The 16539-nt window shown below is 35.4% G+C and overlaps 2 protein-coding genes across 2 annotated transcripts; both read left to right on the top strand.

Moving 5' to 3' along the window:
- Positions 1–2171: 2171 nt before the first annotated feature.
- Positions 2172–3499, top strand: LOC121239760 (NADPH:quinone oxidoreductase-like). The gene is made up of 3 exons (XM_041137072.1): positions 2172–2401; positions 2502–2693; positions 3023–3499. Exons 1-3 carry the CDS (start codon positions 2173–2175, stop codon positions 3328–3330), a joined length of 729 nt encoding a protein of 242 aa, XP_040993006.1. The 5' UTR covers position 2172; the 3' UTR covers positions 3331–3499.
- Positions 3500–10786: 7287 nt separating this feature from the next.
- On the top strand, positions 10787–16343 carry LOC121238075 (phosphatidylinositol 4-phosphate 5-kinase 6-like). The gene is made up of 8 exons (XM_041134933.1): positions 10787–11857; positions 12769–12936; positions 13325–13490; positions 13894–14010; positions 14094–14287; positions 14871–14998; positions 15094–15172; positions 15564–16343. The coding sequence occupies exons 1-8, from the start codon at positions 10812–10814 to the stop codon at positions 15838–15840; spliced, it is 2175 nt and encodes a 724-aa protein (XP_040990867.1). The 5' UTR covers positions 10787–10811; the 3' UTR covers positions 15841–16343.
- Positions 16344–16539: the final 196 nt, after the last annotated feature.

Raw genomic sequence — 16539 nt, 5'->3', positions numbered from 1 at the left:
AGAATTAAAACAATGGAAAAATTAAAGCGCTCTAACGCCAGGACAATAACCATACCATCCTTATCCGTGAGCAAATGTTAACTGGAACGATTATAGCAGATCCATACTCCAACGATTACCAAGGTTCATAAAATTAAAATATCTATGATTGGCACGTGCCATCAGATATGATTGGATTGGTTATCTAATTTCTTGAGTTATAAAATTAAAATATCTATGATTGGCACGTGCCATCAGATATGATTGGATTGGTTATCTAATTTCTTGAGTTGAAAAGGCATAGAACCAAATGAAGAATTTATCTTTTTTGGTTCTTGAGTTAAAAGGCATGAAATCCATTTGGTGAAGTAATCATTCCATCAATAAAGTCTATAATCATTTTTAGAAGCCTTAGTGGGATTTATTGATATAAATTATAATGACTTCACAATACTTAAAAACACACAGAAAAGTCCAATAAAGTCTATAACCATTTTTAGAAGCCTTAGTGGGGTTTATTAATAGCAATTATAATGACTTCACATTACTTTTTTTTTATATAAGTAAATAATGACTTCACAATACTTAGGATCATTATCTTGAAAGTGCTTTGAAAGTTCTGTAAAGCACTATATAGTTGCAAAACCCATTACTACTTCAATAAAACCAGATTATACATACATTATACAGAAAACCAGATACATGAAAATCCATTACTCTACTACTTGCTTTCAAATATACATACATTATACAGAAAACCAAATTCATGACAAATAGATAAGAAATGCACGAAACAACGTCATCCTAATCACAAGCTCTTATATATATAATCAGAATGAAGCCAAAAATTCATTGATCGTTAAAAGAGTTGCAGAAGAATTAGCTTTATATACCAGAATATAAAAACTCCAAAAATTCAATTTGAAGAAGATTCTTACCATGGCGAGATGCAAATTTGGATGCAGGGACATGTTCTACCTTCCAAATGTTTGTGTGTAGCCTTAAAATCACATCCAAATGAAGAGAAAAAAGACATCAGTCTTCGAAATGTATGCCTAAACCCAAGAATTACAGAAAAAAATAGATGGAATAAACCCTAGGATTTCATAGAATTTGTCACAAACCTTAGAATTTTCATATAATCCTTTTGAAGAAGATTATTTACACGAATAAATACCTTATTAAGTGACCGGCATATCTTTTCCACTGACTCGTGGATAGATTTTTTCTATTGTAGGTCTCTGATTTACATTTTGGAGGAAATGTAAAGGAATGGAGGGGATGGATTTGAGAAGAGGAGATGAAGACGTTGAAGAGAAGAGGGATGAAGAGATGAAGAAGAATTGAAAGGATGAAGCACTCAATCGAAGAAAAGAATTGACAAAAGGGAGGATGGTCGACGGCGACAGAGGTGCTGGGCAGAGGGAGGGTCGACGGCGACGGGGCAACTTTGCAGAGGTCGTGGTGGGGAGGGCTGAGGTCGGTGGTTGCTCGAATTCAAGGGAGGAGATCGAAGAAGACGAAGTGTGAGGTCAAGAGGGGGAACGAAGAAAAGGAGTTTCGGGAGGGGAAACTTTGAATTGGAATTCAATTTTGGGGGTCGAATTTGATTCCCTCAAATGCGAAGCCAAAAATTGAGAAAACCGCTTCACTGGTTAGTGAACCCGGTCCACACGTCAGGTGTGTGTTGGCTGATGCGCACAATAGGTTGATGCAAAGATTTTTTCTATTTATAAACTATCTTATTAATATTTATAAAATTTTTATCTCATCTCGCTTTTTCAATGTGTCCTAAATTATATATAACAACAATTATTTATAAATATCCATTCTTATTCGATACACCCAAGTTTTCTATAAGAATGGGCTAACGGGCCCAAGGGTTGGCGTCTTTAGTTAAAAAATGGTCTCCCAACTTAATAAAGTTTTTATTTTTATTTAGTGTTTAATAAAGTAACTTTTATGATGTATTTTTTTTTAATATTTAAATATTAAAAAATAAATAAAAATATAGATTTGTGCTAGCCGGCATGATGGGGGCGGCAGGCTGCATGACTCTTGGCATTAATATATAATAGCCTGTCAAGATGCAGAACCGTTGATTCTGATTTAACATTAGAACAGTTTTATCATCATCCATGACCTAACCTTTCTTGATTAACAAGTAAACTAAACAGCATCAGTGTTCGGTCCATGTTTTCCTTTCATATAAATTTGGCAAGCATTGCATTCGCAGAGACAAGTACTTCTACATATAGAGGGCAGAGAGAAAGAACTTGCAGAGAGAAAGATCAGAAAGAGAGAGAGAGAGAGATAGATATGGAGGCACTAGGCCGGAAAGCGAAGCCTGTAGCTGTCAAAGTGGCAGCTCTTTCTGGGTCTCTTCGTAAACGTTCCTACCATCGAGGTCTCATTCGTGCTGGTAAAACTTCCTTCCTTGCCTGATTAATTTCTGCATCATGTATATGTAGACATGAAATGGGCTAGCAGCTAGAAGTATTGATCATATGGTTTGGTTGTAGCAATCCAACTATGTGAGGAGTCGATCAAAGACATGCAAATAGAGTACATAGAAATCGAGCAACTACCGATGCTAAATACTGACCTTGAAGGCCATGGAACTTTTCCACCGGCTGTTGAAGCTTTCCGTCAGAAAATAAAAGAAGCTGATTGTGTTCTGTTTGCTTCCCCCGAGTATAATTTCTCCCTCGCTGGTACTGATCTCCTTTCTTCTTTACGACTTTCATTTTATTTTTGACATCAGCTAGCATTTGCCAAATTTAGACCAGAATAAGATCAAGTTCTTGGAATGGTTTCCAGCTTGCTCTTAAAACTTAAAAGTGCATGGAATACATGAGATGTGTCTAAATTATAAAGTTTTTTTTTTTTTTTTTTTTTTTTTCCTTTTGGTATATTGCACATGATCATGAATATTAAACCCGATCCCTTGCTTTCATTTTCCACCTTACAAGTTGGGGTGTCAAAAATAAAATAATAGAAGAAAAAATAAACACATGGCTTTTATAATTTTGGATATATATAGCACCTCTGAAGAATGCAATTGACTGGGGATCTAGACCACCAAATGCGTGGGCTGACAAGGCTGCTGCAGTCATAAGCACTGGAGGAAATGGTGGTGGAGAACGAGCGCAGTATCATCTTCGCCAAGTTGGAGTTTTTCTTGATCTTCACTTCATTAATAAACCATTCTTTTGCTTGAACGCGTTCGAGCCTCCGGCAAAGTTCGATAAAGATGGAAACCTGATCAATGCAGAAGCCAAAGAAAAGTTGAAGAAAGTTCTTCTAGCCTTGCATTCATTTACTTTGCGTCTCCGCGGGGGCAAGCTGTAAGTGAGATTATGATATATATATGTAATTCTCAGATAGAAAGAACAAAAATCTGTGATTCTTCATGACGCAATGAATGGACGTGACATTGATTTGAATTAAGTTACTACTAATTCACTTATTATAATTACTATTTTGCCTTTTATTTTGAATTTTGGTCGATGTAGTACTGGTATATCTGAGAAATGTTGGTTTTGGCTAGATAACTTCAAAATTTCTTTTGTTTAAGCTGGGTGCAGATAAATTGTTCATTATTAATTACTCATGTGTTGAACCCCTTCTTGTCTGAAACTCCCTCATTATAACAAGCATGGCTTTAAAGTCATAGGATCGAGTTATTCAGACCTCACATTTTGATACCTACCATGTTAAATTAATCATTGTTCTGGACACTTCAACGCTTAAAAAAATTGGATAGTATGAGGGCATGTCAGCTATGACCTGACAATATGGATGATTGGTAACGAGTGTTAAAACATAAGAGAAATTAAAGAAAGCAAAAACCGAATTAATTTCACGTATAATTTATGTGGTTCGATAATATGCCTATATTTAAAAAGTTGTCGATGATTTTATTTATATTTATAAAAGAATTACATAAAAACAATCTTATAAATTGATGTGATTTCATCTAATCCGTTAGATCTATTTTATAATAAAAATAATTTTACGATCTGATAAATCATATTAAATCATGTCAATTTGTAAGTTTATTTTTATGTAATCAATTTGTAACTAGACTAGTATTTTCCTTTTATTTAAGATGATAGTCAAATATAACGGCCTCATGGAAATAATACAATATATATAGTAAATTCTAAATACAGGTTTAGGAATTACGATGATCCCATGGCATAAAAAGATAATTAGTTCAAAAGTTGGCTCAAAGCCAAGCCTCATGAGCGACGATCGAACAAGGCTGGCCCAAAGTTGGCTTTGTTAGACATAGCTAGCTAACAGGCTTAAGTAAAGGACTGCATGGGCACAGTCCAAATCGGCTAAGATACTGGGCTTCGTGAAGATTTGATAAAAACTACTTAATTAATCCGGCAGTTTCAAGTTTTGAATTAGGTTACCGATTCAGATTGCGTCCTGAGAATAATAAGAATGAAATAGACCCTCCAGCTCTCGCGTGTATCCGTACGTTGTACGTACCATTCGATCTTTAGCATGCAGATAGATAGATAGTGTTCAAACAGCTTCAAACTCAAATTAAACCGTCTCCAGTTAATATGTACACTTTTCGATCGAAGGATCGATGATCCTTAACTAGCTGTCGGTTCGTACAAGGAAAATCCAACAGGTTTATGATAGATATATAATATCGATCCATGATTAAACTAGGTTATGGGGAACATAGTCTGCATGTTGTATATATATATTCCTTCTAGTTTCAGAACGTTGGCTGACTTGCTGTGCACGGACTTGAACGATCGATCGATGGCAGCCATGGTACGTATAGATCAATTATTCAACTGACAAAGTACTTCTTTCTATACATACATTAACGTACATGGATATATATTATAAGAAATGATATTTTCAGTCATGGAATACATAAATACCATATAATCTATTTGAAAAATGTGACTAAATACGAGACATAAATGATAAGAATCTAATTTTTTAATAGTAGATCACATTCTTTTTCAAAAAGATTATACAACACTTGTCCAATTCATAACTGTATTTATCATTACTCATATATATATTATATAGCTAAAACTAATTCGTGAATTATCAAAGAGTATCTAAATGAGTTGATCTATTACTGTTTGTCTTGTTGTGTGGGTTTCCTCCTATATGGAGGAGGGCCTGTGTGAGTCCATTAAGCTCACATGGAGAGAGGGTTTAGACCCAATATAATTAGATTTATTAAATCTTAAGTGTTGTTGCTTCTATTAGTAGAAAGAGAGTATGAAAAACGTGTGAGAGAAGAAGAAGACAAAGAAGCTGTCAAAAACAGAGCAGACCATATAGTTTCCATCAAACGTTCTGATCGGCGTTGTCTATGGTCCGATCAAGAGTATTATTAGCTCTTTGAAGGGTTTTCCACGTAAAAAGTTACTGACTCTTTGTGTGTGTATGATTTTGTTTTAAATTATTCTCTATTAAACTACTTCTTAACAGATTCACACAAAGTAGGAGAATATTATTTCTGCTGTTTGGTAATTGATTTGGTCATTCTAAATCGTTGTTAAGATTTCTCCCAACATGTCTGACATTAAGCAACACAATCATGTGAATGGATAATCTGTCTTGATAGTAGATAAACATACATAATTCCAGAACTTGAAAGAGCAAGCTGCTGATCTTAAGTTGGGATATTGCATGCCCCACGTCATGACCGGCCCAACTAGCACTCTCCGTTTGCACCAGTCCATGCATGCATGCAGCTGCACTTGTACTTAAGGTGCTACTCTAATTAATTGGCTGCACATACGTTTGAGACTACGAGTGATCGAAGTAAGGCTCCTCCTGGCGGACCTGGCCTGCCAGTTACAAATTACAATTGCCAACTCCGGCCATGCAGTACGCGTGGAGCCCTTCGTAATTATATCATGCGCATGGCAGCACATAGTTAATTTGTTGCCATCCTTTCTGCATCTACTAGATCTCAAAGCATCTTTCTTGCCAGCCCATTGAATGAATCTCGATCGCATGCATGCATGCATACGCGTGGGTTTTATGAGTGACGAGCGTCATTAAATGCAATGTACCATCAAGACAACCAATACACAGTGGTGTCAAACGGCCTAAATTACATAAATTCTCCAAAGATATACGCTCTAAATCTTATATCTCGTTATATCTTCATTAGCTAGCATAGCTTTTTTTTAGAAGATATTCGTTGAATGAATGATCATTGAGCCTTCTATTAATTGGAGAAGCAATAAGTGTCTAAATTCTTTTAGCTTTAATTGGCTTTAAAAGATGAATGAATTGGGATAAGATCATTGATGATGTTCTAATTAATTAAATCTGGTTATATATCATAATAACATTTCACGACTTTTAGAGAGAGAGAGAGAGAGAGAGAGAGAGCAAAAGTAGAAACCTAAAACTCGGGCTAAAGCCCGGAAAAGGTGGGATAGTAGGCTAGAGCTCGGCCAGGCTGAATTGCGAGGCCTTGTGACCACCATAAATTAAGAGCGAGCCCCGGCTAAAAAGTTCCAATCCACTACAGCCTACAGTAGAGAAAAGATGTCAATTTCCATTAAAACAATGAATGATAGTATTAGATTTTTGTCATCGTTAAACTCCGAAGGCTTTGAAAACGAAAAATGTGGTCACGCAGCGAGACTTTGTGCACGATCGATGAATCTTAATTAATTCCTGTTGAATGTTCTGTCTCTGTCTCTCTCGCTGACAAGATGTGTGTTTGAAGTGTGCCTAGATATTAAATAAGATCAGGCGACAAAGGCTTATTTGTCTGTGAATGCAGCAACCCCAATAGGAGACCATCCTATAACATGGTGGGCAAGTGTGTGATCTTATAATCAACATTTGTCTACATTTATGTTGACAATTCGGAACCCCCATGTCTCCCCCACAGCCATTGGGTAGCCATCTCCATAAATAGGAAATGACTCAGTCGACCTATCCTGGCTACTTACAACCAGCTAGGGCCTCCAAGAATTCATTTAGTTTAGGGGTCCCCTTCAAACCATATAACCTGAGGGTTTTAGGGTTTACGCGCTGTTTCTACTGCAACCTCAATTTTAGAAGTAATATTCCATTGCATGTACGTATTATAAGCTCAATAACCTAATGCAGCGTTTCTTTTAATAACATGAACGGTATGACCTTTAACTCTTTAATTTGCTTTCCCATTTCTCGATCCAAAGTCTTATAAAACGGGATGAGACGAGTTGAGATAAAAGTTGAAAGTTGAATAAAATATTATTAAAATATATTTTTTAATATTAATTTTATTTTGAGATTTGAAAAAATTGAATTGTTTATTTTATTTTGTATGAAAATTTAAAAAAATTATAATGATTAGATAAGATGAGATGAGATAAGAATTGTTGTGAAAACAAACTAGGCCTAAGCGTATAATAACAAATAGTTCAGTTATTTAAATAAATATATATGTTAATACTCTCCTTATGTGTGAATTAGCTAGATTTCTACTTAATAACTCCCTAGGTTGAATATATATACGTAAATATTTTAATTAAATGAGACATTATATATATATATATATATGAAGTCAGGATTTTAATTTGCGCACTTTATTTGATACTATTTTAAATCATCACTTATTCTAAAATATTAAACAGATAAAAAGATATAGATTTAATTAGTTAAACAATATTCCAGCATGCACAAATTAATCAAGTAAATTAGCCTGTTAAATTTATGGTAACGCAAAGCAAAAAGCACAAGAAATAGGTTTTTCTTTCTTGAGCAAATAATTAATACAGGAAGAAAGCTAGCTGGGCTAGCATGTTAATTAGGTGAAAAATCAAAAGCTAGCATGCAAATTAATTAACCCATTACATATGGCAATCATTAATTGCTGAGTGGAAGAGCCAACTAATTAAGGAAGAGTAGTACTTAATATTGATGCATGTTAATTTGCTGAAATCCACACGATCGATTATCTAAAAGAGAAGTAGTAAACCCAACATGATTAGAACTCTAATGCTCTGATTAAAGAAACAACGACGACTGCTTCGAAATATGAAATGCTGAGAGTACGTATCATTTGGCTACTAATTAATTATTAATTAAGACGTACCAGTCATGATTGTGTACGTGCCACCTTTACATTGCTGTACGTGTTTGAAGATATCTATATTATTAATTCACTTTCAACTTTGGGAGCATGGATGGCGGCCTTTAGCTTAATTAGCTATCTACCCTCAACTTAAAAGTCAATCATTATATAATGTAATTTATACCAGGATCACTTTCTCTCGTTGGATGAATAATTGATCTACCATATTTGAGCAAAAATATAAAATATATATATATATATATATATATATATATATATATATATATATATATGCAGACCCGTTTGCGATCTTCTTTTTCTGCAACATTTTTCTAAATAGTGAGAGCTGATCAACACAATATTTCTACTAAGAGCTAGAGTCTTTTAATGATACCATGTAGATTGGCTTCAGTGATTTTCTTTTTCTTAATTTTTAAAAAATCACCACTTATTTAAAAAGTTTAAACTGATGAGAATAAATTCTCGTAGATTTTATTATTTATATTATATTTTTAACACTCTCCTTCAATGAGTAATCCAAACATGTAAAATATTATTTAATTAAATGAATAAAGTGCAAAGTAACTCAATATTTCTAATACTCTAATATCATGTGAAATTATCACCATTCATCCTAAAAGATTAAACTGATGAAAATATATAGATATTATTATTTGTATTATATTGATAATATATTTTATTATCCTTTTATGCTGAGAAGTCTATAAAGAGAAAAGAAAGTGCACATACGATCGATGTTGACCTAGCTCGAGGCAAAACTAAAAAAACAAACGTACAAGACAAAAAAAAATGTAGAATGGAGAGAAATATTTACTTTGAAGAGATATATGTATACATATATCTACTCTATTATAATAAATGGCTATCTAACTATGAATAATAACTTTTATTATTTTTCTATTAAGTCCATTAAGTTCTGTTTTATCAAAAGGTCTTTAAAATTCTTGACCATTTGACGTGTAGCTCCCTTGTAGATTTTAATGTTTTATCAAAAAACCATTAATATTAAATTAATAATATTTTATTATAATATAGAGAGTAAATAGATAATCTAATATGGATGTAGACTAATGTTCATACTTTGCTGAAGTTTAGATTTTTTTTTTAATCTTATTTTTTATTTTTCTTTAACCTTGTATTTTCTTTTTCCAAATAAATAAACTATTGATTTTTTTATTTATTTTTATTTATTTAAATCATTATATTAAGTTCATCTCGGAACTAATGCATCTGGGATCGTTCTCTAATATTTATATGTATATATATATTAAGGTATTTTTTTTTTATTAGCCATCATAATCATAGCTTAATCATGGGTTGCCAAGAGACAGGTAATCATGCCTGCTTTGGATCCAACCAACGAAAAGCTTTTGTGGGACTGTTGGTATTTAGGATGGATTGGGGGGTTTGACCTTGTCTAAAAAAATACTAGGCTGCACGATAGTGGACCATTTTGAGACGTGTTTTACAGTTAAAGTTTGATATAAGCCCTCTATATTTAAGACACATCCCCTCTAAGATTGATTAATTTTCACTTCTGCCCTTTCATTTTTTGCTTTTTGCCATCTAGTATCTACTACCCTATCATATATAATTATCTTATTTCTCCAAAGGAATTCACATAACCCTAAAACTCTATCATAATTTTCAAGCTTCCAGAATTCCTTCATGTGCTTTGGAAAATAATTAGGATCAACAGTCTAAAGACTTAAAAAGTCTTACAGAATTTAACACTTTAATCTAAACGCTAATTGGAAGTGCCAAACTACAAATTCTTTAAAGGAAATTTGAGCTATGTGTAATTGAGTCCAAATGCAAGGACAGCATTGGAAAACAAAAAGGAAAAAAAGATGATGCTACACCAGAGAGAATCTCAACGAAAGGTAATTTTTTTTTTCAATCATTTTTTTAAACCCTTTAAACATTTTTAAAAATACAAAAAATCAAAAATTAATTTAAAAACATTTTATTAATCATTAAATAAAAAAAATTAAAATGAAATTCGATAGAAGATGTAGAAATCTTCCATGGATATAGTATTTTCCAAAAAAGAAAAACATGGTTTGGTCTATATGTGATACTAAAAATGGAAAGCACATCACACCGCTACAACCATTTCTCTCCTCCTCCCTCCAACTGTTTGGTCTGATAGTAGTTCAAGGAGCCATATCCGGAATCAAAGAGAAATGTGTTGAATCTCTTGTTCAAACCCAAACCAAAGAAAGAAACAGAAAAAGACAAAAAGAGAGAACAAAGAAAAAAAAGAAAAGAAAAGAAAAGAAGAAAAAACAAAAATATACGCAGCAATAAAGAAAGAAAAAGGCCGTCATTGGCACGAACCACTTTTTTTTGCTTTTGTCATCAATCTAACACCTCCATCTCTTTTTTTTTTTTTTTTAAGTGTTTTGACAAAATCCGGAACAGCCATTTCCCTAGACCAACCCCGCATCAAACAAAATTCCTATTTTTGTTATTGTCTCTGTCATTTTCTCAGTTCCCTCCGTTCTGCACCCTGCTGGGTTTGTCTAAGAAATGTCCCTTCTGCTTCTGAAGATAACAAATTGAGAAAGAGAGAGAGTTTCATGATTTGGGTATCGATGGATGAACCTGAAGAGACAAGAAAACTGTAGTGGAGAGAGGCTGAGGTATGAGCGAGCAGCGAGAACGTTGGCATTGCGAAGGCCTCGGAAGCAAAAGTACGCAAATCACAAGCTAGCTAGCCAAGAAAAGAACAACCATGTCCGTGGCACATGCCGATGACGACGAGCCTAGTCCAGGCCAAGTCTACCACGCCGAGAAAGTCCTTGTCAATGGCGACTTCTACACTGGACAGTGGGTGGATAACGTTCCACATGGCCACGGCAAATACCTTTGGACAGATGGTTGCATGTACGTCGGCGAATGGCACAGAGGGAAGACCACGGGCAAGGGCAAGTTCAGCTGGCCCTCTGGGGCCACCTATGAGGGTGAGTTCAAGAAAGGATACATGGATGGGAGAGGGACTTACACGGGTTCGTCTGGGGATACATTCAGAGGTTATTGGTTGATGAACTTAAAGCATGGGCAAGGGACTAAGAGCTTTGTCAATGGAGATTATTACGAGGGCGAATGGAGGCGTGGACTGCAGGATGGGCAAGGCAAGTATCAGTGGAAAAATGGGAACCATTATATTGGACAGTGGAGGATTGGATTAATGAATGGGAATGGGACAATGATTTGGAGCAATGGGAATAGGTTTGATGGGTTTTGGGAAGATGGGTTGCCAAAAGGTAACGGGACTTTTAGGTGGTCGGATGGGAGTTTTTATGTGGGGATGTGGAGTAAGGATGGTAAAAACCAGAATGGTACTTATTATCCATCAGGGAATTCTGATGGGGATTTGGATTGGGATCCACAAGAGGTTTTTGAAGTAGATTTGAATGAGTGTAAAATTTGTCCTGGGGAGAAAGTGTTGATTTTTCCCTCTCAGAAAATGTTAAATTGGCCCGGGATTGAGGGGGAGTTCTTGCAGAAGCAGCCGATATATAAGAAAGGGTATGACGGAAGTGTGAAGCCTAAGAGGATGTCGATGGATGGGAGGGTGAATAATTATAACTGGGAGGATGATGGGGATGCTGATTTCAATGGAGTTGAGGGATTGGGGAATCTTCAGCTTGAGGAGTCGGTTAAGAAAGGGAATGGACCGCAGCAGTTGAGACCAAAGACAGAGAAGAGGCAGGGGGTGACCATATCGAAAGGGCATAAGAACTATGAGCTGATGCTCAATCTGCAGTTAGGGATAAGGTATTAATGATTTGTTGGTTCTTTACTCCTTTTTGCTTTCTTTTTGTTTTCCCTCACGTAGTTTTGTTTTGGTTCGGGCTTTTTTTTCGGCCTTAGTATGAATTTTAGTTTCTTCTCACTTTTTTTTTTGAAATCCTGACTATGTTTCTGAACATAGAAGTTTCAAACATAATGGATTGAGGAAATGAAGCCAGGATTTTCTCATTGTTTATCGCAATGAAACACAAAGCATTTACGAGCTCCTTATTCAGAGATCAAATTTCTTTATCTGGTTCAGAACTGAATGCATGAAATGTGTTTTAACTTTTTAAATCTTTTGAACGTTCCACACCAATCATTTTTCTGTTGCAGAGGTTTATAATATGCTTTCAGTCATTTGAACTATTCCACTGATCTTATATGTTGATTCCTGTCTTTAGTTGTCTCTATTTTAGCTTACAAAAGTCTTCCACTCTGGCTTGTAGCAAATATTTTGCAGTATGCTGTAATGCATGCCAATGTTCTGAAGAAATGCTCTGAAATTTCTTGCGCTAAATAGGAAAACTTGAAGAGTGCTAGGACGGAAGTGCAGGGCAACAATGATAAAATATAAAACGGGTTTTTATTAAACCCTTTGAATTATCTGTGCTCATGTACAAGTCTGTGAGATTAACCAGGCCTACAAGGAAAAAAGAGGCTAAAGTATTTGCTATACTTCTATTTTTTGTGATTTATGGGTCACTGTGAAAGGATTATAAGATCAGAGAATAGTTTTTATTTGGAAAATCATTTCACATTAGACATATTTTAAGATTTCTAGTGTATGAAAACTGACATATTGCCGACTTTTTCTCTTAGAAGTAAATTGCTTAATCTTTATCCAGAATAATGACCTCCATTGCACGTAACTGATTCGTTGTGCCATAGCACAGACATTCTGTTGCAAGGCCTGCTCCAAAGACAACCCTTGATTTGAAGGCTTCGGCTTTTGATCCCAAGGAAAAAGTATGGACCAAATTTCCTCCAGAAGGATCCAAGCACACCCCCCCTCACCAGTCGGCTGACTTCAAATGGAAGGACTACTGCCCGGTAGTTTTCAGGTCAGGCCTAGAAAGATTTACTTCCTGGTCGATAGTTTTCTTTGGGAAATGCATATTGGATTTTTTTCTTTAGTCTTCTCTGGTATAGCTTCATCAAGGTTGTGTTGCCACGAGAGAGTGGACTCTCAGATATGTTTTGTATTAGTTCTGCAAATATAATGTGTACATGGAACACAAAGAGCTTGATATTTTACTTATATAATATTCTTTGATCCCCCCACAGAACAATCGAAATTTTTGCTCAAGTCGTTTATTCGAAAGCAGACTAAGTTACCATGACTAATTGCTTCATTCATAACATCCTAAACATTATGATACCCCCTCATACCTGTTTTAGGTTGGACTTGAAACATTCAGGGCTGATAGTTCGTCATATTTTAACTTTCAGGACTCTCAGGAACTTGTTCAAGGTGGATCCAGCAGATTACATGATATCAATATGTGGGAATGATGCCCTTCGGGAGCTATCATCCCCTGGAAAAAGCGGAAGCTTTTTTTACCTGACCAACGATGACCGATACATGATAAAAACCATGAAGAAGGCAGAAGTAAAAGTGAGTTCCTTTTCTGCTGCCTGCTCCCAAATTTGAGATAGACATTGAGCTTCAAATGATGTTACATGCCTGCACAACTTTTAATTTCTAAAGACTTTCATGCTATATCTGAGCTTTTTATTACATATCCGGAATTTGCCCTTCACAGTTGAATAATTATCAAATTATCGAGTTTTGCTAATTATTAAAAATTATTTTTAGCTTCGGGGTAATTTTGGAATGACATCAACTTCTTTTCCTTCTGACCATGAATTGGTAGATACGACTTGAATTTATATTTCACACTTTCATGTTATTGCTGAATGATGCTGCTGCCAATAGCCATTTTACATGATATTTTCCCTATTACTACTTATTCTGGATATTCTCCTGACGAAATCATCACTTGCCAACATGGTTGCAGGTGCTTCTACGGATGCTCCCAGCCTACTATAAGCATGTCCGGGCCTTTGAGAACACTCTAGTCACCAAGTTCTATGGTCTTCATTGTGTCAAACTGACTGGGGCCACACAGAAGAAGGTAATCTCAAGCTGTACAGAACCTCCCATCTACTATGAAAAAGAATAAGAAAATACTGGCGTGCTAACTTTCATGCATTTCAGGTACGATTTGTCATAATGGGGAATCTATTCTGTGCTGAGTATGCAATTCACAGGCGGTTTGACTTGAAAGGTTCTTCCCATGGTCGCACAACTGAGAAACCGGAGGCAGAAATCGATCCAACGATAACCCTTAAGGACCTTGATCTCAATTATATATTCAGGTTGCAGAAAGCTTGTTTCCCGGAGTTTTGCAGGTCAATTTCTATTATTATTTCCTTTTTCTCTCATTCTTCTTCTTTTCCCATTTTTTTCCCTAGTATATAGAAAACGGTAATGTTTGGGATGGGGGATTGGGGGTGGAGTCAAAGTGTTAGTTCCTACTACAATACGATGTATATTTAATTGAAAATTTAAACTTGGTTTGTTTAGGATTATAATCGTGACTACTATCAGCATTTTTGTGCTCATAGCTCTTAAGTGAATGAAGGAAATCTAGTAAAATTATTCATTAATGCTTATGATGGGAATGGGAATAATTCCCCATATTTAAAGAAAAACCCATGTCATCGTATGGAAGTAATGGCTACATGATACCACTCTTATGAACTCAGTTCATTGTTGTACGTATTCACTTAACTCCCTTAACTATTCTTTCTAAGAAATGCCTCGTGTTGACAATCTTATATACCCTCATAATAGAACACTCTCTGAAAGTGGCACTTCTGCTCCATACTTTCTGTTTCTGTGATTCTAAATTGAGAGTTTTTTTAGAAGTTTTTGAAAGTGTTGTATGGTTTACATTCTATTTTCTGTAAGTTGAAATCTACCTTCATGCAGGCAAGTGGACAGGGACTGCGAATTTCTTGAACAGGAGAGGATTATGGACTACAGTCTATTGGTTGGTCTTCACTTCCAAGAAACTTCGCATGGGGATTCACTCACACCTAGGAGCCGTACCATTGAAGGTCACCCTCATACTGATTATGTCTTATGTGGAACTCATCTCTGTTTTCATAGTTTTGACATGGATTCTTACTGAAAAGATGAACTTGTCTTGCAGGAAATGGAGACCCTCAAAATGACGGAGCCTCTTGCCTTTTTAGTGCAGAAGTGGACCAGCTTCGTTGTGATCCTACCTGGTACATCAACTTTATGATCATTTTGCCAAGATTTCAAATACTAGTCACTGATTTAAAGCTTATGTTGATTTCACAGGTAGTTTTCCTGTCAAAATATTTTCGAATAATGAGACTTTTACTTCTTGTTCCACCATGACATGCATTTTTCTTCCCGATCAACATTAATTATCGAGTTTATCATCTCCCATTGAGAATGTTCTTAAAAATAAATCCTGAATGCTTGCGTTGCTGCTGGCTGCCCAACTGGATCACAATATGATCTTTATTGATTTATGATAATTTTGGTTGTTTCGTGATACTGTATTAGACTCATTTAAATCTTCTACCATGGTTCGTGAGCCCCTTGCATTTATCATTTTCTTTTTATTGTATGCTGCAGTTGTGCATCCAGTAAATTAGGTATAAATATGCCAGCATGGGCTGAACGGATAGAGAGAAGAAGCGACTGTGAAACTCAGCTGGTTGGAGAACCAACAGGAGACTTACATGATGTTATCCTTTTCTTTGGTATAATCGACATTCTACAAGACTATGATATTAGTAAAAAGCTAGAGCACGCATACAAATCATTCCAATATGACCCCACTTCAATCTCTGCTGTGGATCCAAGGCAATACTCAAAACGCTTTCGGGATTTCATCTTCAGAGTTTTTGTAGAAGACACTTGATCGAAGGTATAGGTTGATTACATATTTCCTACTTTCAGCAGGTGGCCATCCATGTATAGTGGGTCTTCAGAGGAAATGAGTTCAATTAACGGCAAAATGTTATTATTTTGGCCATTGACATGATCATTGGAGGGTGTTTTATGGCTGCCAGAGTCAGACATACATGGTCTGTAATTCATTCCCCGAGCCATCATCTTTAATTTATAGTTACAGAAGTATCATATGTTCTAGCGAACGTATATATTAAAGTTGGAACCAGAGCTCTTTAGCCTATTCCCATTGTAAAGGATTTAGCAGAAAGGTAAATCTATACTGGAATTGATTCTTTTTGTATCCAAGTTTCCCAGAAGGTGAGGAGTATCGAATAAAATGTACAGGAGTGATTCTTTCCTTTTCTCGGCAAATGTAGAGGAGTTCAAAATAATCAATTATGTACAAAGATTTAGGTGGACCATCTTCTAGAAAGTTGAGTCCTGAATCTCACCCAAAGTTGACAACTATATATTTTTTTTTTTCTATTTTAGTTTTTCTTCTTCTTCTTCTTCTTCTTCTTCTTTTTTTTTTTTTTTTCTCCTTAAAATGGTGGTGTCACATGAATTTTCAAAAATAAAGGATGCTTGAAAGCCTGATGGAAAAGGAGTGGGAGCGCAATAAGTCTGGACAACAGGGCAGAACCATTGACCAAGCATATATTTTTGT

The sequence above is a fragment of the Juglans microcarpa x Juglans regia genome, chromosome 7D (assembly GCF_004785595.1).
Source record: "Juglans microcarpa x Juglans regia isolate MS1-56 chromosome 7D, Jm3101_v1.0, whole genome shotgun sequence".
In the NCBI taxonomy this organism is placed as follows: domain Eukaryota; kingdom Viridiplantae; phylum Streptophyta; class Magnoliopsida; order Fagales; family Juglandaceae; genus Juglans; species Juglans microcarpa x Juglans regia.
This window is presented reverse-complemented; position numbering and strand designations above follow the sequence as displayed.